Raw genomic sequence first — 22,198 nt, 5'->3', positions numbered from 1 at the left:
AAGGCAGTGGAGGTTTGGGATCAGAGTTTTCCTTCTCTCAGATGAGCTGCCTTCCCAGGCTAACGAGTCCCATCTACCCGGTGGCTGTTTAGTCGCCTCTTACGACAAGTACAGCCAAACTGAGGGCCTATTCTTATCCCCAGCCCCCAGGGGAAACAAGGTCATGTGAACAAGGTCTATTGAATCAGGATGAGAACTATTTTTATCTCCTCTTGGATTGCCTGTAGATAAACCTCTAGTTAGTGTTAAGCACCAGGAAGCCAGGGTGGTATAGTGGTTTGGGAGTTAGACCTGGACAAGCCAGGTTCAAATCCTCACTTAGCAATGAAGGTTCCTGCATGACCTTGGGTCATTCACTGTCTCTCAGCCTCATCTACCTCACAGGGTTTATATTTATTTATACAGGTATTTATATACCGCCTTTCTTTGGTCCTCAGATTTCTCCTCAGACTTTAATCCAAGGTGGTTTACATAGGCAGGCTGTTCTACACCCCCCCCCCCCCCCGGTAGGGATTTTTACAATTGAATAGTTCTAGTCTTTCATAGAACTCCTCATTCCAGCTGGATTCATTCCCGGGCTGGCCTCTCTCTGGATTCCTTCCCAGTCTGGCCTCTCTCTGGCCCTTTGCGAGGGTCAGCTCATCAGTATATCAGCGTGTTGTCAGTTCTCAGGTACTTCCGGTTGTCTTGAACTGGCAGCCTCAGATCTTCAGGCATACAAGGCGGCAGCTCAACCAACTGAGCCAGACCTCAAGACAAATAGAGGGAGGGAACTATGTACTCCACCCAGGGTTCCTTAGAAGAAGTGTAGTATAAAATGTGAAAAAATATTATTTTTCAATCATGCATACTTAGGCACAACTTAAGTGCTACTTTTCCCACATGTCAGCCATGAGAAAGCTTGTGCGCCCACTGATGCTGCAGAGTGTGATGCCCAAATACGAGCACACTCGCACACAGCCCGGGTCCATGTACCATCTGCCCATCTGTGTCGCATCCCCTTGGTAACCACATTGGCATGCAGGGGCTAATATGCTGCAATCCTCTGGTAAGGAACTTTGAAATTTGACATTTCCATCATGCAGGGTTTTATAAGCAAGATGTTTTCTGTGATCTCCACTCTATCAGTTAAATTGGGCCTTAGTGACTACTGCAGACTGGAGAATCAGTCTCATTAAAAAAAAACACAACCCAAAACTGTTCATTCCATCGTGAAGCCCAAGGTTTTCTATTTGTCTCTGCTTATGCTCAGGTGGGGAGGATGCAGCTATCTCTCTTTGCATACTGGATGCACAGCTCTCCCTCTTCCTGCATTTATTCATCTCATCTACATACTCGTCAGCTGCTCAGAGCCAGAGAGCAAAAATAATCCCTTGGCTTGTGATAGGTGCTTGTGACTCTGACTGTGTCCTAACTAATGGGCTGTTCTCTAGTGCTGTTAGAGCGCAACACTCTGCTGCATGAGGCAGAGTCAGGTTGTGGGGGAAGGGATGGATGTGGCTGTAGCTGGTCCAGGAAGACACAGACAGACAGAGAGAGGGATTGTTAAAAGAGAGGTCTGTAGGAAATAAAGTTTTTAGAGGAAAAGCTTTTGGAGCAGGAGAGAGCTTGACAGCTCTGGATGTGACTTTTAGGGAGCAGAGAGGAAGAGGAAACAAGGATGTGAATCCAACCTGTTTACCTTTTTAAATGATTGTTTTAGGACCTGGCTCCAGCAGATGCAGAAATGGAGGATTAGCAGAACCTCAATGAAAGGTATGAGGCTTATATATGGGGGGAGGGATTGGGTAGGTGGTGTCATTGAGGGCTGTGGTAGCAGAGAGGTACTGCTTGTTAAGGTCTGATTCTTCAGCATCCTGAATTCTCTGCATCATATGTGTTCTTTCCTATTGTTGAATGTCATTGTTCTCTTATGTGTTTTATTTTGCAGTATAAGTGACTGACTAGCAGGTGCCATCTTGCCCCTGAGATGGAAGTGCCAAGCATCAAAGACTTCCAGTGGAAAACTCTAGCCCCTCTGCCCAGCCCGAGGGTTTATTGCTCACTGGTGGAGGCTGGTGGGCAGGTCTTTGCTATTGGGGGGTGTGATGACAATGGTGTTCCCATGGACTGTTTTGAGGTGTACTCCCCAGAAGCTAATCAATGGAATTCTCTACCCCCGATGCCTACACCCAGAGCTGGAGTAGCTGTCGCTACACTGGGCAAGAGAATAATGGTGATTGGAGGTGTTGGTGCCAATCAGATGCCCTTGAAGATCGTGGAGATGTACAACATAGATGAGGGCAAGTGGAAGAAGAGGAACTCCCTGAGAGAAGCTTCAATGGGAATCTCTGTGACAGTGAAAGGCAAGAAGAACCCTTTTAACTACTGGAGCTGATGACAAATAAGGGTAGCTTTCAGGGAAGCCTGCCCATGTGCATTGCCTCTAATTAATTTGATTGACAGGTTAGAGTTACTGTCATCTCACTCGGTGACAGATATGGTCAGGGGGAGCTATTAAAGCCATTTCTGCTGCACACTGAATATGTCCTGACTCTGACCCTTGTGCCCGAGTTGTGCAAATGACCATCTCTGAATTTGCTCTGGGTGAGGTCAGGTGCTTTGTGACAGCATGGCCTAGAATTCAGCAGTGGAGTCTGTCTTATAATTGGAGTGTACCATCTGTTTCTGTGACCTCTTCTTCATACGTTTTAAAAAAAAAGAAAAGGAAAAAACCAGCCAAGCACATTCTGTGTTTCTGCCAAATATAGAATGGCTTGTTTTTTGTTTTGTTTTTTTGTTTTCCCTCCTGTGGAGCAGCCTTTGTAGTTCTTGAAGGACAAATAATTCAAATAAAAAGTGCCTTCCACTGCATTGGGCAGACTGAAGGGCTTTTTGAAAGGAGGATGAAGGGCTAAACTATGTGCTTATGCCAATAAAGGTCTTTGGATTTTGCTAAACTATGTGTAATGGTAAACATGTTGTTTGGTCCTCCTGTTTTAAAAACATGTAGATAGCTGACGGAAGGGCAATCAGAACTGGGACAGCAGCATGGAGGGGGTTAACCAATAGGAGCTTCTATCCTGAGAGAAATAGCAGCTAAGAGTAGCAGGTATGATCCAGATTTGAAAACACAGATGGCGGAAAGGGATAAAATCTCCCTTCTCCCATGCCATGGACCCAGTCCTCCATGCAAATTGTCATTTATATTTTTAAAATGGAGCCCCAAAGTACATGTTAAGTGTGATTTATAGCTTGGCCCTAAGCTCACTGTCCAGAAAGCTGTGTGGTCAGCTCTGTATGTGCAGCAGAATTTTTGACTCGCAGAACTCCGGTGCTTCACATGTGCTGCTCTTTGAAACCCTGAGAAGTTTCCAACTTTTTGTAGTGCAATGTGCTGATCTGTTCTGTGAGAAAAGAAAGGCAGAAGCCCTAGTTCTCCTGAGCTCATGGTTTAGGAAAGAAGCATCACCTGGAGGTTTTACATGTTTGCATGTAATGTGAGGCTAAGATTGATGTGTATCAGAAACATAAAACACACATTGGCTAGGTCTCATCATCCACTGCACAAACAATGCAAGAAGCTGTGAACTTCATGCCCCATTGCATATTTAGGTGCATGTCTAGTTGGCCCTGAAGCAAAGGAAGTTATGGTAAACCCAGACACAATTGAGCAAGAAGGCACTGCTTTGGTGTGCAACACTGCAAGCAGAGCTTAGTGTACCTGAACCATCTGCTCAGGGATTGGGCAGGACCATGCGTTAGAATTGCTATGGACCATGCATGGACCAAAACTGAATACTTAAGGACTAGGACAGACCAGGGCAGAATATTGGTAGAGCCACATTATATTTTTCTGCATCTATTTCTTTATCAGTCCATGACTGTGTTCCTTAAGAGTTTTGTTAAGGAAGGGATAGAATCCAGCAAAGTAGAGATTGAAGGTGGGTCCGACTCCACCGTAGAATCTCTGTGGGTTAAATTACCAGGCTTGAGCAGCAATGTAATACTGGGGGTGTGCTATCGTCCTCCAGACCAGAAATCTGATGGGGACCTTGAAATGAGGAAACAGATCAGGGAGGTGACAAGGAGGGACAGGGTTGTAATCATGGGGGACTTCAATTATCCTCATATTGACTGGGTCAATTTGTGTTCTGGTCACGATAAGGAAACCGGATTTCTTGACGTGCTAAATGACTGTGGCTTAGATCAGCTAGTCACGGAGCCCACCAGAGGACAGGTGACTCTGGATTTAATTTTGTGCGGTACGCAGGACCTGGTTAGAGATGTAAACGTTACTGAGCCATTGGGGAACAGTGATCATGCTGCGATCCGTTTTGACGTGCACGTTGGGGGAAGAATACCAGGCAAATCTCTAACAAAAACCCTTGACTTCCGACGGGCGGACTTCCCTCAAATGAGGAGGCTGGTCAGAAGGAGGTTGAAAGGGAGGGTAAAAAGAGTCCAGTCTCTCCAGAGTGCATGGAGGCTGCTCAAAACAACAGTAATAGAGGCCCAGCAGAGGTGTATACCGCAAAGAAAGAAGGGTTCCACTAAATCCAGGAGAGTGCCCGCATGGCTAACCAGCCAAGTTAGAGAGGCTGTGAAGGGCAAGGAAGCTTCCTTCCGTAAATGGAAGTCTTGCCCTAATGAAGAGAATAAAAAGGAACATAAACTGTGGCAAAAGAAATGTAAGAAGGTGATAGGGGAGGCCAAGCGAGACTATGAGGAACGCATGGCCAGCAACATTAAGGGGAATAATAAAAGCTTCTTCAAATATGTTAGAAGCAGGAAACCCGCCAGAGAAGCGGTTGGCCCTCTGGATGGTGAGGGAGGGAAAGGGGAGATAAAAGGAGACTTAGAGATGGCAGAGAAATTAAATGAGTTCTTTGCATCTGTCTTCACGGCAGAAGACCTCGGGCAGATACCGCTGCCCGAACAGCCCCTCCTAACCGAGGAGTTAAGTCAGATAGAGGTTAAAAGAGAAGATGTTTCAGACCTCATTGATAAATTAAAGATCAATAAGTCACCGGGCCCTGATGGCATACACCCAAGGGTTCTTAAGGAATTGAAGAATGAAGTTGCAGATCTCTTGACTAAGGTATGCAACTTGTCCCTCAAAACGGCCACGGTACCAGAAGATTGGAGGATAGCAAATGTCACGCCTATTTTTAAAAAGGGAAAGAGGGGGTACCCGGGAAACTATAGGCCGGTCAGCCTAACATCTATACCGGGTAAGATGGTGGAATGCCTCATCAAAGATAGGATCTCAAAACACATAGACGAACAGGCCTTGCTGAGGGAGAGTCAGCATGGCTTCTGTAAGGGTAAGTCTTGCCTCACAAACCTTATAGAATTCTTTGAAAAGGTCAACAGGCATGTGGATGCGGGAGAACCCGTGGACATTATATATCTGGACTTTCAGAAGGCGTTTGACACGGTCCCTCACCAAAGGCTACTGAAAAAACTCCACAGTCAGGGAATTAGAGGACAGGTCCTCTCGTGGATTGAGAACTGGTTGGAGGCCAGGAAGCAGAGAGTGGGTGTCAATGGGCAATTTTCACAATGGAGAGAGGTGAAAAGCGGTGTGCCCCAAGGATCTGTCCTGGGACCAGTGCTTTTCAACCTCTTCATAAATGACCTGGAGACAGGGTTGAGCAGTGAAGTGGCTAAGTTTGCAGATGACACCAAACTTTTCCGAGTGGTAAAGACCAGAAGTGATTGTGAGGAGCTCCAGAAGGATCTCTCCAGACTGGCAGAATGGGCAGCAAAATGGCAGATGCGCTTCAATGTCAGTAAGTGTAAAGTCATGCACATTGGGGCAAAAAATCAAAACTTTAGATATAGGCTGATGGGTTCTGAGCTGTCTGTGACAGATCAGGAGAGAGATCTTGGGGTGGTGGTGGACAGGTCGATGAAAGTGTCGACCCAATGTGCGGCGGCAGTGAAGAAGGCCAATTCTATGCTTGGGATCATTAGGAAGGGTATTGAGAACAAAACGGTTAGTATTATAATGCCGTTGTACAAATCTATGGTAAGGCCACACCTGGAGTATTGTGTCCAGTTCTGGTCGCCGCATCTCAAAAAAGACATAGTGGAAATGGAAAAGGTGCAAAAGAGAGCGACTAAGATGATTACGGGGCTGGGGCACCTTCCTTATGAGGAAAGGCTACGGCGTTTGGGCCTCTTCAGCCTAGAAAAGAGACGCTTGAGGGGGGACATGATTGAGACATACAAAATTATGCAGGGGATGGACAGAGTGGATAGGGAGATGCTCTTTACACTCTCACATAATACCAGAACCAGGGGACATCCACTAAAATTGAGTGTTGGGCGGGTTAGGACAGACAAAAGAAAATATTTCTTTACTCAGTGCGTGGTCGGTCTGTGGAACTCCTTGCCACAGGATGTGGTGCTGGCGTCTAGCCTAGACGCCTTTAAAAGGGGATTGGACGAGTTTCTGGAGGAAAAATCCATTATGGGGTACAAGCCATGATGTGTATGCGCAACCTCCTGATTTTAGGAATGGGTTAAGTCAGAATGCCAGATGTAGGGGAGAGCACCAGGATGAGGTCTCTTGTTATCTGGTGTGCTCCCTGGGGCATTTGGTGGGCCGCTGTGAGATACAGGAAGCTGGACTAGATGGGCCTATGGCCTGATCCAGTGGGGCTGTTCTTATGTTCTTATGTTCTTATGTCACTCCTCAAAAATATGTGAACCCTCCCTAAATACTTGAATGCTGAATATGTGAATGTCCCTTACACCCTGTTCCTTCTACTGAAAACATAGAAATTTCAATAAGAAACCAATCTTTCTTCCCCTTGTTCAAAGCAGATTTTTCCTCCCCAACCTACAGGTTTCATTACTTCCTACTGTATATAAGGTGCCATGCAAATATATCCTTGGAGGAGCAGGTGAAGTGAGTAAATAATCACTGTAATCAAATAGAGAGGTGAACTAACTGGTAGCTGTTCCTGGCATGCTAACCTGTTCCTTCCCTCTACAAATCCTGTTGTGAGTCAGCCCTTTTTGTGATTCCTTGCTGCTTTTAATACCATTGTAGTTTTGAATGGTCATGTGGGTGTTGTGTGGGGGAAGCAGCCATTGATTTACCAATGTCACTTTCTTAAGAGGTTGCACACTACAAAACTCATTACTATTTGTCTGTGATGATATGTGGTGCTCTCAGCAAAATACAACTTATGTGAAAACTTTCATGCCAGTTACAGGATTAGAACTTGCTAGTTTCCTGTTACCCATTAATCTCAGTATCTGAGATCATGAGGAATTTGTAATACAAACGGGGCAGGAATAGAAGGTGATCCTTATTTCACTTAATGAACTACCAGTAGAGAAGGATGACAATATCCCAGTTGGCAAAGAAAGGCAGAATGAGCGTATATTTCTCTCTTTCTTATTCGAGCACTGAGAAGTACAGGATAGCTTTTACAGGGTCAGGTTCATTGAGAGAAGAGGCTTATGGGACCTGTCAAAATCTGGTTCTTTTGGTTATTTATATCTAGTTATTTGTTACAAGTACACAGATGGAGGAGTTAAAACTGGAAACCTGTTTTGATGAAAATCATGTGTTCATTGAATGGGGGATGCTAGAGGGCTCATACTGTCTTCATCCGCAACCATGTGTTCAGTTGAAGGTCAGAATTGGGGCTCTGCATGTATTGTTCACTCTCTGTATCAGCGATTTTCAACCACTGTGCTTTGGCACGCTGGTGTGCCGCGGATGGTCTGCAGGTGTGTGAGGGACTTTGGGGAGGGTCATTTATTAGTAGGGCAATTGGGGGATTTGATCCCTCTACCAGCAGCATGATGTGCCTTGTCGATGGCAAAAAAACTGATGGTGTACCTTGATGATTTTCGTGCCTTCTCAGTGTGCCGTGAGATGAAAAAGGTTGAAAATGGCTGCTCTACATGATTGGGCACCCTGAAATAGGAGGGTTCCAAACTGCATAGTGAGAGCCCTCCATGGTGAACTGTATTCTGACCTTCATTAGAACACAGTGAGGCAGTGTATGCAACTCTGCTCCACATACAGTATATTTGTGAGCATGCAAAGATGACTTGGGTGTGGCGGCAGGCATAGGTAACTCCAAAGTATTCTAAATCAAGACTCCCCTGCTACACCAGCTAGTGTTGAGCATGTAACCATTCTGCTTCTCAAGGCTCTTTTCCAGCTTGAAAGAACTAACCACGCAATTTTAACTGAAATATAATTCTGCCTGCCCCCTAAATGGACTCTAGCTAAGTGTGAATATGCCCAGTGTATCAATTGGAGGGTGATACATTAACTGGATCTCTGGAGTGCAGGCTCCAAGACAACTTGCCTGTTCATTACTGCAATAATTATGTGGAGGACCCATTTTGAAAATTTGTGGGCTATGTGAAATAGTACATAAATATAATACATTGTTAATCTAATAAGCAGAAAATAGGAGCTGATTGGCCAGAATCCACTGCTCCCATTGGTCCTGAAAATCATGACGGGACCAAGTGCACTGTAACGAGTCAGCACTAAAAGAAGCAGCATTATGGGAAGTATTGCTGTATTGATAACAATACTTAACAATTAAGTATACTATGTATATAGTGTTTTCTGTGTGTGCAAAGCACTTTACAAGCATTATCTCAATGGAATTCTTACAACAACCCTGTAAATTAAGTATTCCGATTCCTATATTGTAGCTGGTAAACTGAGACTGAAAGACAGTAGCTTGCCTAAGGTCATCTGAAGTGCAATCCTACGCATGTCTACTCAGAAGGAAGCCTCACTAAGTTGAATGGGACTTATTTCCAAGTAAGCATGTATAAGATTGCAGCCCTAGTGAGTTAATACCAGAGGTAAGATTCACGCTGAGGAAGTCCTGATTCACAACTCAGTTGCTTGGACCAGGGGTTTGCTTAGACAAAACCAAATCCGGCCCTTGGGAGGATTTTATCCAGCCCCCAATGTTCTCCAGCCTCTCAGGGCTAAAAATAAGTCTAAAGATGCACTTCTGGGTATATTCCTCATTCAGCCACTAGACGTGCTGAATGTAATGCAATGGAATGGAAAGAAGTTATTCCATTACATTGCATTACATTCAGTATCTCTAGTGGCTGAATGAGGTATACAGCGAATATAAAAATAAATTAAAATCTATTAAAACAGAGCAGAAACTGAGACAAAAAAGTTTGTAAGTTTACCTTGTAGGTTGCTTGATGCTTTTTCAAAATCCATTCCCTCCTCTTCCTGTGCAAATCAATTTTGCCCTCTGCTCCCTTCCCACTCCCCTCCCACATTGTATTCAATCATCGGTTCTCCATGTATTTATTATTTATTGATTTTCTGGCCCTTGACATAGTGTCAGATATACGATGCATCCCTCGTGCCAAAACATTTCGAGACCCCAGACTTAGACTGAAATCCTATACACATTTATCTGGGAGTATGTGCCATTGAGTGTAATAAGATTTACTTCTGAATAGACCTGTATAGAAGTGTGTTGTTAGTCACTATACTACACCTGTATACTATATACTATACTACTGTATACGGTATAGTATACTGTATAGTATACTGTAGTATAGTATACTATACTACTGCACTATATTGCAGTTACTTATGCACATGCAATTTACTAAAGACCGGGACAGGGATTTTACAGGTCAGATTCCCAGCTGCCCAGTTCTTAGACCAAAGTTTCTCAAACTGGAGTGAATGGGAGGGCCAGCATGAAAGTGATTGCAGCTATTGTGTTCTCCCTTAGTGCTTCCGTCCTGGCAGACTTACCTAGTCTTGTGAACGTGGCTTGCAGAGGGGACAAATGGAAGGCAGGGGACATTAATAGACCTGGCAGAGTTTGCAAAGTGCAGGACACGGTGACGGGTTTCCCTCCTTTGGGTGAATGCTTGGGACCTGCATCCATCTGTCAGGGAAGGCTTGAAGAAATGAGACAGCATGCTTGTGACCTGCATCTGATGTGACGCATCTGTTTCTCCCTGTGGGTGAGCAAGGCAACTTCTTCATGAACTGCTGAGAATAAATAAGATGAAAGATTCATTTTGCTCTCTTCTCTCTTTTACTGTCCTTTCTAGACTACAGGATCTATGCAGCAGGTGGTATGGGAGTGGACTTGCGTCCTCACAACTACATGCAGCATTACGACATGCTAAAGGATATTTGGGTGTCGCTGGCGACCATGCCCACACCGAGGTACGCCTCCACCTCCTTCCTGCGGGGCACAAAGATCTATGTGCTGGGTAAGAACAGACCTTGAGCCTCTTCTTTCTACTCTTGTTCATGTGACTGAATGAATTGGCCTGAACTAGTCATTTGACAGAATGAAGTTCAGGACGGAACCCCATCCTACCACATCTTCAAAGATAAACTATATTACCTGGGTTCAGAAATTTTATGTTTGCTGGTCAATAACATTTCATGAATACACGACTTTAAGACCAAAAGACAAGCGTGTTTGACTGTCTTGATAGATATGGCTGTCTTGTCTAGTGTGCTGAATTCCTAAAGTGCAAAATCATACGTAGTGTTCAGGCTGCTCAAAAGTAATTTTATTCATTTTTACGTTCCTCTGAGGTACATCGTTATGATCTCTTTTACAGACACAGAACTAAATGTGAGGCAGTGACTTGCCCAGCACTATTCAAATGAATTTCATAGACTGAGCTAGAACTTGGATGTGGGCACTGTATTCTAGTCTAGACTAGAGTCCTATTGGTTTTTTATACAAGATTATTTATGTGGCCCGCTGTGTTCTCTGCACTAATACAAAAGGCAATCAACGTTCTGTGGCAAGGGAACTCAAATTCTACATAAAGAAAAGCTGTTTTTTGTGCCTTGCATACATTATGCAAAAGAAGCAAAAGTGTTTGTTTTGCAAACAGAGAATTGGGTACATACCTGGAGGGTTGAGCCACCTGTGGATCTGCAATTACCCCTTTTAGGATGGATCTACATTCTAGATTGGCCCTCCTGTGGCTGCTAGTTACATTTTTTAAGCACATAGAACTAATTGCATATTCTTGGTCATATGTTATTGGAAATCAGTGATGTTTTCACTAGAAGCTTTCAAGACATGTGAATCATTTGTGATCATGCCAGTGTCATTTTTCCATTGTTGGTTACCCAGGGTCAATTGTCAAAGCAGAGTGCATGGTGAAATAAATAGAGATGTCGTCACTGTGATATGAGCAGGAAAACCTGGTGACATACTGAGTCCTTAGTTTTAGCTGTATGGGCTTAAGGTATGACAGCCCAATCATAACAGCACATTATGCTGCCAGAACAAGCATTCTGGCGGCATAACACACTTTCCTGCCAACACAGAAGGCAATGCGCCAGAATGCACAGGCTAGCCACTGGCGGATTCAGTGAGTGTCCAGTTCCATGCACCAGCTGCCAATATTAAAACCACGCAGGATCAGAAGGGAGGCAGGAAAGGGGCTGAAGGTGGTACGGGTGTGTGGAACAGGGAGGAGATTGGTTGGGGAGGAGGGTGGATCAGCCCAAGAAAGGGGGTGGGTTCATTATGTGCGTCACAGTGGGAATGCTGCTAAAATCAGCATCCTTTGTGGAGTTCAGCATCTTTGTAACATGATATAACTTGGACCACGTAGTCGGTTTCTCCACTCCTACTGCTTATCAGTGGTAGAAGTGGGGAAATGTTCATAGTGATGATGGCATGTCATGGTGGAGGAGCTCTGGTTCTAAAGCTCATATATGTTTTGTATGAAGAAGGTCACAGGTTCAATTCCTGTTATCTCCACTGTAAAGAATCTCAGGAAGCAGGACTGGGAAGGCTTCTGCCTGAGAATTCAGAGAGCTGCAACAAGACAGTGTAGACCAGTATTTCCCAAACTGTGGGTCTGGACTCACCAGTGGGTTGTGACCTGATTGTTGATGGCTGATAGCTGACAATGTATTGGGAAATTTATTGAGTCCTATGGAAAGTTAAACCTAGCTGCAAGTGTGCATTTACTTGTGAGTAGGTGACCATGCCTCAGTCCATTTTGAGGCACAGGCTGAGACGAATGCAATGCCACCAGAATGGTTCTGATCCAATGGACACAGGTCCCAAAAATCACTCCAGAAGGAGGTCCCCCCCCAAGCTGAAAAATAAAATGTATTGAGCCCTATGGAAAATAAAACCAAGCCACATGTGTGCATTTACTCACAAGTAGGCAAACATGCCTTGGCTCCTATCAGCCAGGTAAAGGGGAATGCAAAGCCACCAAAATGGTCATGATCCAATGAATGTGAATCTCAAAAAATGCTCCAGGTGGTAAGGTGAAACTGTTTTGTTTTTTAAATAAAAACCACATAAAGCTAGATGGGTCCTGACATACTGTTGTTTTAAAAAGTGGGTCCCGATATTAAAAGGTTTGGGAACCACTGGTGTAAACCATATTGACCGTCCTAGATGGACCAATAGCTTGACTCGGTATAAAGCTGTTTCAAATGTGTTCCTAATGTTATAAGGTAGAGGCTAGCATGATGCAAGCGTGTTGCTTTTGCAATATATCAGCAGCCTCATATCAGGCTGTTGATAAACATACAGAGGCAGGCTCAGTTCATAGAAAAAATAGCAACTCTGCAAGTGACAAGAGTGTTCCACTTGAGCTGCTTTGCTCTTTCACACACTCTGCACTGCAGGAAAGGGAAGCAGTTACAAAGACAATTTGGGTGGAAGTGATGGCAGCCAGCAACCTCCAGTCCTCAGTCAGAATCTGCAAAAGTGTGTGGTTACGTCTTGGGCTTAAAAGATAGATTCCAGGTAAGTCTTTTCAAGCCAGCTACTGTCCTTCCCATCTCCAGATCATACCATTTTTCTCTTACTTTCTGATCACTCCCTCTTGCAGCATGGAGGTTTCCACACACTACTAGTTCGATGCAGAGACAGTTTCTGCACGCACTAGTAGCCCATGGCAGCCACACATGATGTAAAGAATACTACAGGGATCAAATCACATTTTAAAAGTTGTGCAGGGAACCGTGTCATTTTTGTTTGCTTAACCATAAGGAAACAGTTCCAGCTAAACCAGGAAGATGCTGAAATATGCCACACTGATTTGAGATGGACAGCCTGTGTTGATCCACATTTATTGATAAAGTAATAAACAGAACAAGCTTTCTACACAGTTGCAGGAAGTGAAACTTTTCTCAGTGCTGACCCATCCATAAGGCAGGCTGCTGTGGGTGGCAGATGGGAATGAGATGAGAGTGCAAGCTGAGAGACCCACCTTAACACTGCTGCCAAAGATTGAAGCAGCAGAGCTGGAGGAGGTGGGGAGAGGTCACTGCCACCACCATCATGGGGGTTCCTTCTGCTGTCCCACTACCACCTTTTCCCCTCCAGGTCTAGATGGGGAATCAGGTTGGCTCAAAAGAAGTGGGGGGGGGGCGTAACAGGGTACATGCTGATGCATGTGCTACTAAACAAAAGAGGGGGAAATTTATGTATGTGCTGTGCAGCCTGGCATGGGGGAGTGATGCTCTGTTGAGGATTGGGGTAGCGGTGGTTCATGCATACTGGTGGGGGAAACAGAATTTGGTGGGTAGAGTGACACATCCACTGCCATTTTGAGTGATGTATCAGCTGGGGCTGCCCTGAATTCTACCAATGCACCTTGCTGCTTATTTGGAAAGGCACTGTCATGACCACGGGCAAAAAACGTTTGATGGTTGGGCTTAGGCTCTTTATAATGAGGTGGACAAAAAATAAATTGTGGACTGCCTGGCACCCAGTGGTTTGTTCATTCTTGCCAAGAATGCGAGGCAACATGGGCCTTCTCAAGAAGAATGAATGCTCAGGATCACTTAACAGAGATCAATTTTGCCTTAACAATTAGTTGGTAATTGATAGGCATTCTTGTTTTGTAAATTTGAAACATACATACACATATGAGCGGTTTTGTGATTTGCCTCTTTTTTCCTAGAACCTCAAAGATCTACAGCTACTGTTTGTGACATTCAGTCTTAGAGTGGGACTGAATGTCACATTGACAATTGTGCCAACGGTTTCAGAGTGGTATAGGAAGACTTTCATTGTGGTGAAGAAGAGGACTCCTGTCAAGATGGTTTAGCCCAAGAGTGGCAACTTCTGCATTATCACGGGCCATTCTACATACTCAATTGCTGCTACAGAATTTTCTAAATTTCTTGAAAGGTGATCAGACTCTGTAATGCATTTGGCACCACCTACTGCCAATCTTTCAACTTTAAGATTTGGGTTGGCCAATCTTTCAACTTAAGATTTTGGGTTCTTAACTTGTGGGATCTTAACTTTAAGATTTTGGGTTGGCCAATCTTTCAACTTTAAGGCTCCTGGACCTTTAATAATTGTGTGAAGGGGGAATTTCAGCAGGTGCTGATGACAAGCTGCACCTGCTGAAATTCTGACCTCTACAAAATTGTTAAAGGTCCAGGAGCCCAAAAGTTGAAAGGTTGGCTGCTCCTGATCCTATTGCTAAGAGCTATAGCTTAAGTTGGTGCTGAGCAGGTCTTCATGGAATGGCCATTCCTCTAGTTCTAGCCAACACATCCACATTCTCTGAAAGTCTACATCTTGACATAGCTCAATGGTTGATGCTTTTTGCTGTACTCCCTTCTTCACCCCAGGGGGAAGGCAATCCAAATATGCCGTGAATGCCTTTGAAGTCTTTGACATTGAGACCAGATCATGGACCAAATTTCCCAACATCCCCAGCAAAAGAGCTTTTTCCAGTTTTGTGTGCACAGAAAACAACATCTTCAGCCTCGGGGGCTTGCGGCAGGGAAGATTATACCGTCAGCCCAAATTTATGAAGAATGTTGATGTGTTTGACATTGAACAAGGTGAGTTCTGGCTGGATTTTCATCTATTTTCTATTGTGCATACACTGCAGGCAGACTGTTGGAAGGGAGAGGGGGAAGTAGCAGAGTAATCAGTGAAAGCCCCCTTTCCTATGGTAAAGATATATCTCGCCACCCAGTTACTATCACTAAAACATACACAGGAGCAAAGGCTTGGTTAAGGTTTCATAAGAAATGCATTACTCTCAGTTCATAGTGTATATATCCATCATCTGATTGTGATCAGAGGCTCTAATACAGGGGTGCCCAAACCACGGCCCTGGGGCCACTTGTGGACCTCGAGGCCTCTCAATGCGGCCCTCAGGGAGTCCCCAGTCTCCAATGAACCTCTGGCCCTCCAGAGATTTGTTGGTGCCTGCACTAGCCCGATGCAACTTCTCTCAGTGTGAGGGCAATTGTTTGACCTCTTGCATGAGCTGTGGAACGAGGGCTCCCTCCACTGCTTGCTGTTTCATGTCTGTGATGCAGTAGCGGCAGCAAAGGAAAGGCCAGTCTTGCTTTGTGCAAGGCCTTTTATAGGCCTTGAGCAATTGCAAGACATTCATTCATTCATTCAAATAAGTTCATCTTTAATATATTCATTTATGTAAACTTATGTAAATTTATTCAAATTTTAAATGTAAATCAAATCTTTTTCCCCCGGCCCCCGACACAGTGTCAGAGAGATGATGTGGCCCTCCTGCCAAAAACTTTGGACACCCTGCTCTAATACTTTAGGAAAAGGAAACCCCAGAACTGTTTATGCAGGTGAGGATGGGCCTGCGGGCACGGAGGCCTGGCAGACCTCATCCTTCTTCTTTGGTGACAAGAGAGAACAAGAGAAAATATGAGAAGAAGGGAGGAAGGAAATAGTATTAAGGACCACACCATTACCTTTACTTCCTTACCTCCCCCTGAAGTCTCGTGCAACTTATTTGTTCCTCTTCATTGCTCAGCTGCTCTGTTTTAAAATAAGGCAGCAAAGCAGGATCAGAACAAGAAAGTTGGGAGAAGAGGCAGTAGGGTGGCAACTCTCCTGGCTTCCTTGCTCCAACCCCACTCTGCTGCCAGAGTGACTGAGTGAAGACAAAGAGGGAAAATGGGGGCTGGGTGAGGCAACCATGGAGGTAACCTTTGGCCTTAGGGTGCCACCTATGCCCATCAATTGCCCAAGGCACCCAACTCACTTTGCCTTATTACTGGACCAACCCTATGTAGCATGAGCATTTGTGGACAAGTTCATCAGATGCATGAGAAGGTATCCTTAGTTGGCAGGTATCTCATGTTGGCACCTTCAGTCTCGGAAGACTATGGTATCGCACTCTGAATAGTGGTTCTGGAACAGTGTCCTCTCCAGTGCGCAAAGCCTGGGTAAAGTAGGTATGGAGGATAGACTGTTTCCCATGCAGCAAATCCCCCCTCTCCACATCGCTGGAATGGTCCAATGGAAAGGCAGAAGCCAATACGGTTGGTTCCAGCGGCGTCGCAGGAGTTGCCAGAACGTGACTGTGTTCAGCCATGAACTGCCTCAGGGACTCCGGCTCCGGATTTTGCCTCGAGGTTGACTCCTGAAGCCTTTCCCATAACTGGATGTAGCCACAAGGCAGTGGAGGTTTGGGATCAGAGTTTTCCTTCTCTCAGATGAGCTGCCTTCCCAGGCTAACGAGTCCCATCTACCCGGTGGCTGTTTAGTCGCCTCTTACGACAAGTACAGCCAAACCGAGGGCCTATTCTTATCCCCCAGCCCCCAGGGGGATATAGGGCAGGTACAGGGGGAAAAATTATGGTCAAAGGCTATGAGATGGCAGAAGTGCAGTTTATTAACATTCTCATGTAAAGCTGAAATGTAAGAGATAAGTGGAGTGAAGATTCATAGTAGCAGTAATTGGTGATAATAGTCTTCCTGGTTATGCTAAAATAATACACATAGTTATCTAGGGAGCCATTGTCTCTTTGCTCTTAAACAGACAAAGTACTTAAATCTGTAAATTCAAATGGCTATGAAATGAAAAATGGAATGTTGGAAATCCTGATTATTTCAGAGCCATCTGGTTAATTTCAGGGGGTTGGATGAAGATGGAGCGCTCTTTTTTCCTGAAGAAACGGCGTGCTGATTTTGTAGCTGGCTACTTGAAAGGAAGAATTGTCATAGCTGGAGGACTAGGTAAGAATGATGTCTATCCATCCTCTCAAGGTGAAGTGATTCTATACGACTACCATTGTACTCACTGTCCATCAATAGTTCTTTGAGTGTCTTTCCCTTTGCCAAAACTGAGGAAGTGGTTGGGCACATCAGAGATTAGCTGACTGTGAAGTAGTGATGGCATCTTGCCTGGATGCCTTTAAGAGGGGATTAACTTTTCTAGAGGAAAAGTTCATTACGGGTTATAAGTCATAGTAGGTATGTGCAAGCTCTTGGTTTTAGAGGCAGGCTGCCTCTGACTGCCAGATGCAGGGGAGGGCACCGGGACGCAGGTTGTGTCTGTTGTGTTGTGTGCTCCCTGGCACATTTGGTGGGCCACTGTGAGATACAGGAAGCTGGACCTTTCGCCTGATCCAGCGGGGCTCTTCTTATGTTCTTATGCTATGAACACTACATAGACAAAATCTGACTTCCTCAGATTTATGAGTGAATTGAGAAAGGGCTAAAGATAACTGGAATTCAAAAACAAAATAAAACCTACATCCTCATCAATTTGTGCAACATATGAAATGAACCTAAATATCTGATGGAGTGCTGTTTCCACACTTGCTCAGAGACATGTTTCACGCATCTATGAAAGCATGTACATTTTAGGGAACTTTGACCTTTGGCTCATGGCATACCTCATGGTCAGATATAGGAGCAAACAATGTATTATTTGTTGGGGGGATAAATTTACAATAAGAGTAAGTGGAAATATAAGGCATAAATATGCAGTCATATATACTAAAATTATTCAACTACGTATACTTAATGTAGCATTGGTTATAAAATGGTGCATACTCTTGCATGCTAGATTGCAGAGAACCAAGGAGAGCAAAAGGGATCCAGGTGTAGAATTATTTGAAAGGGAGATGGGGAGACTGGGGAAGGAATTAGGGATGCAAGGTAGAGAGATGTAGCATGAGAAATCCCTGGATGAGGAGGTAGGAAAGAGAGAAAGAAGCTGGAGGAGATGTTGGTGTCCTATGGAGATTTGTGATTTACCCAGAGACAAACAAGGCTTTCTGGTGAAAGCAAAACTCTAGGGACCATATCTGGCCCATGTGTCTTATGTTTGATACCCCTGCTCTAGGGTAAGCTTGAAAGAGAGAGCTTGATTGGACATGGAGCAATTGCTCAACTTAGAAAAAAAAAAAAAGCCCTTAGGGCTCTCTATGATTTTAAAAAAAATGCAGTTTCTATTCAGAGGCTTCCCAGCAACTGAAAGATACCCTCAAGCTGGGTGCAAAAACACCAGTGATTCAATTTAGAGGCCCAGGTACTTGGAGAATCTCCTGTGCTCACCTGCATGATGGTGGGAAAGTACTTTCAGGGGAGAAAACAGGACATTTGTGTTAGAGGCGAGGATCCTTTGTCATCCCAGAATTATCTGTTCTGGGCCTCCCTGGCAGGTAGTTTTGTCTTGAGCAAATGCAAGCCAAGTGGAGCAGGTCTGTGTCCAGAGATCAATTCATGTGCAAGAAAGGGGATTATTAGCTTCCAGCCCAAACATAAATTCAAAACTATCTCTAGCTCTGCACATGAGCAGAATACATTTTACTTTATGTAGCGAGAGAACCACCAGTAATCATTATTCAGGGCTAAGAAATGTTATTTTGTTGTTGTTTTTTGTGCTGGCTTCCTCAAGCTGAGGAGAAAAATGTACTCTTTTTGGAACTGGCCTCTTTCCTCAACACAACAAGTTATGTTTTCCTTTCCAATCTGGGAGCATGACAGCACTACAAATTCAACTGCTTCACATTTGTCATGGCTTCCCCCCAAAGAATCATGGACACTGCAAGTTAGTGCTGAACATTCATCCTTATGGATTCTGAGTCAGAGCCAAGATTTACACATCTCCAGGGTTTTCTTAGTTGGGAACCATGACTTTTTTTGAAACAGGTTTATATTTGAGATGCAGACTTAACACTAATGAGTATTTTTTCTGAATGTTCATTTAGTAGCCCTCATATTTTTGCTCTCTCCCTCTAATCAGGGAACCAGCCCACTGTTCTGGAATCAGCCGAAGCCTTTCACCCTGGGAAGAACAAATGGGAGAGTCTACCACCTATGCCCACCCCACGATGTGCCTGCTCCAACATTGTAGTAAAAAATTGCCTTCTGGCTGTAGGTGGGGTGAACCAGGGCCTGAGCGATGCTGTGGAAGCACTGTGTGTTTCGGACTCCTAGCTGCCTCTCTCCAGTCTCTCCCCAAACAGAGGAGCCTACAAGCATCTAATAGCACTGCAGTGTACTGGGCCAGTGCCACTGCCAGACCACGTAAGAGGAGTTGACACCTTCCTTGTACTGTCCCTCTCACTTTGCTGCTTTCCTGTAACTCCATTCACAGTGTGTTTTGGAGAAGGTAGCTCCTTGCCATGTGTGGCTACACAGTTTTATAGCTCTGTTAGCTACTAGAGGCTCTTCCCTGTGATGTCCCTTTTGCCAGTGCTGTTGAGTTCCACCACCCAATGAACCTGTAATCACCTTCCACTGTCAACTCTGAATGGCTGAAGAACATGTCAGCTCCACCATAAAGCAGTAAATGTTCATAGCACAAGATGGGATGTCTTAACCAAGGATTAGGAAAGAGCATCTTCAATGAACTGTGAGGCCTTTGTGCCTTCCTTTGAAATATTATTTCTAGATGCACATCTGCCGAGTGTTGTGTAGGAGCCTCTGCTGAGTTCTTCCAAGTGTTCTTCATAAATTCACAAAGGAAACAAATGAGGAACTGAATCCAAGAGTTTATTTGAAAAGTCATCATGATAATGATGGACTTTTTTTTCTGTGGAAGCCCCATTACAATGAATGGCTCAAAAAGCTCCTGGCTATAACATTAGATTTCTGGGTATGCAGGGATCAAGGCATCCTAAATGAATTTCCAGGGAGCATCATGCAGCTGTTTCATCTCTATCAGTGAGCGAGCAACCATTGTCCAGTTCAATGCCTTGATTGACAGTGCATGCAGTTAGGATTGTGGATTGCTGCTACCAGAGAGCTGAAGGTTAAAAGTCAGTTGCTAAGAAATCATATTGTAGAGAGATGCCTTTGCACCAGAAACCAGAGTTCAATCCCTGCTGAGATCATCTGCAGAACCGGAACTGAGCTGAATATGCTCAGTGTTGGGGAGCAGGGATATTACGTCTCAGCACACAACAGCTTCCGCGCATCTCACAGAAACTACAAACCTTGTGTACAATCTGCTATTTTTGCTGTATTCCCCCCCGTACTTCAACCTCTAAGACTGACGTCGTCACTGTGTCATTGAAATAATGCACTATTGATCAGTTGCCATTCTGATTAGTTATTTGTAAGTAGTACAATTAAAATCATATGAAATTTTGAGCACTTGTTCTGAAGAATGAGGGCCACTGCAGATGTACACTCAAAAGAGGCCCAAAGTGCTGTGAAGTCTCTTTTAAATATGGGCTTATCTGTAGCATACTAACAAATAAAACACTGGCACTGATTGGCTGCTCCTTGGTGGGGTTTTGAAGTCCCATCAAGCACAGATTCAATGTCAAACTTAAGCAAATCTGTCTGACTAGTGCTTAACTCAGTAGCATAGCAACAGCGGGGCAGGAGGGGTTGTCTACCCCAGGTGCCAGCCAATTAAGGGGGCACCAAAAGTTGTGGCCTTGCAATTTATGCTCATCTAATTGTTGCTGAATTAAAGTACCACAACACCTTGCTGATTCCACAGTCTGCTTCCTTAATGATTTACAGCAAACCTGGTTGGGTGCTCAGTATTGGAAGGCTTGAGTGTTTATGCTGTCTGCTGGATGCTGGAAAATACAGCCACCCCAGCCAAAATTCTCATTCTCTTTCACAGTCAGAGGGTTTGGTGAGGGGAGCTTGGCAGATTTGAAAGTTCAGCAAAGTCTCCAGAAGGAAAGGGAGCTGCTGCTGAGCAATAAGCTTAGTGTGTGGTGGTGGGGGGGCAGCAGCAAGAGGGAGGGGGAAATGTGCTGAGAACAGTGCATACAAAGGAAACAAAGGAACTTGACTCATGTTCTTGCAAGTGGCAGAGAGCAAACACTTGCACCTGCCACCAGTCACCCTGGAGAAGTTGGACGGACTGACCAAGACAGCCCAGGTGGTTGGGCAGCACTGCTGGCAGCTTTGGGGGTGGCTGCTTGTCCACCAGAGAATAGCTGTTGCAGCCGACTGCACACAGTGACTGCTCCAGCAATGCCCACAATTTCACGTTCACCATCTGGCCAAGCATGCACCTGGTCTGGGTACTAGGAAGCCTGTGTACCTCTGTACCAACAGAAAGAAGGGGGTATCCATTTTCTTAGCAAGTAGAGTGAGGGGGGAGGGAGGGAGAGAGTGTGTGGGGGAATGAATGAACCTTTTTTTTCTTTCTTTATACCTGCCTCTGTTATAGGGAGGTGTTAAAAATTATCCTGGGGTGTTAAAAAAAAATTTTTCGCCCCAGGTGTCAAATGCACTAGCTACTTCACTGGCTTAACTTCAGCTAGATTGTTGCCAGTATCCCATGGAGGGCATTGGATACATACTGCAGAGAGCAAACATAACAGACAAGAATGTCAAATGTGCTACTCTGTTTTTTGTAACCACATGTTGGCTTGGGGATAACCATATTTTCTCAGGCAGCCGCATTCAGTTTTTCCACATGCATTTATGGATAAAGCCACTTGGCCTAGAAGGAAAATAGGATTTAGCATATCCCCATCTCAGTCCCTGCTGTGCAAATTAAAGGAGGGGAGCAGGGCAGAGGAACCTGTGTAGCAGCTTAGCAAGGACCAATCTGAAGTGTAAATGACCTAAGCCTCTTGCTTGCCCCCTTTCAGAACTCTATTGCTTCCACTGGTGTTCCTGATATGGCAGCAGCTGTAACAAGAGCTTCTGGCATGGTGTACAAAGACAGGCTTTCTTCTCTGGCAGGCTGATAGAGCTGTCTGTGCTAATCCTTCACTCATACTGAGCTGACAGAACCAGCAGATGACGCATATGCTGGCAGGGAGCACCTCTGAAAAATATGTTTTCGTGGTACGTAACCACCCAGCAGGCAAAACATCCTCTCTGCTTTCCTGCTGCAAGTCGATAGCACACCTAACAGAAGGGAAGATGCACAAGGAGAAGAACCTGATATATTTAGCCTTGAGACGTAAAATTAAGGGCTGCTTTTTTGTGCACATGACATTTTCCCTGCCAAGTTG

At 44.7% G+C, this 22,198-nt stretch overlaps 1 protein-coding gene across 2 annotated transcripts in view; it reads left to right on the top strand.

The window, feature by feature from the left end:
- KLHDC8A (kelch domain containing 8A) overlaps nt 1-20,707 on the top strand; it is a 28,692-nt gene extending 7,985 nt beyond the window's left edge. Inside the window, exons 2-7 of one of the 2 annotated variants that reach the window (XM_066624152.1) lie at nt 1,703-1,755; nt 1,931-2,345; nt 10,072-10,236; nt 14,612-14,827; nt 16,887-16,988; nt 19,006-20,707. In XM_066624152.1, the coding sequence (XP_066480249.1) occupies nt 1,970-2,345; nt 10,072-10,236; nt 14,612-14,827; nt 16,887-16,988; nt 19,006-19,199 (1,053 nt within the window). In that variant the 5' untranslated portion in view covers nt 1,703-1,755; nt 1,931-1,969 and the 3' untranslated portion in view covers nt 19,200-20,707. The remainder of the gene's footprint in view (nt 1-1,702; nt 1,756-1,930; nt 2,346-10,071; nt 10,237-14,611; nt 14,828-16,886; nt 16,989-19,005) is intronic. The other variant, XM_066624153.1, reaches the window with a different exon arrangement.
- The last annotated feature ends 1,491 nt before the right edge of the window (nt 20,708-22,198 follow it).

This window comes from Tiliqua scincoides, chromosome 4 (genome assembly GCF_035046505.1).
Source record: "Tiliqua scincoides isolate rTilSci1 chromosome 4, rTilSci1.hap2, whole genome shotgun sequence".
NCBI classification, from domain to species: Eukaryota; Metazoa; Chordata; class Lepidosauria; order Squamata; family Scincidae; genus Tiliqua; species Tiliqua scincoides.
The sequence above is the reverse complement of the archived record's forward strand: the minus strand, read 5'-3'. Positions and strand labels throughout refer to the sequence as shown.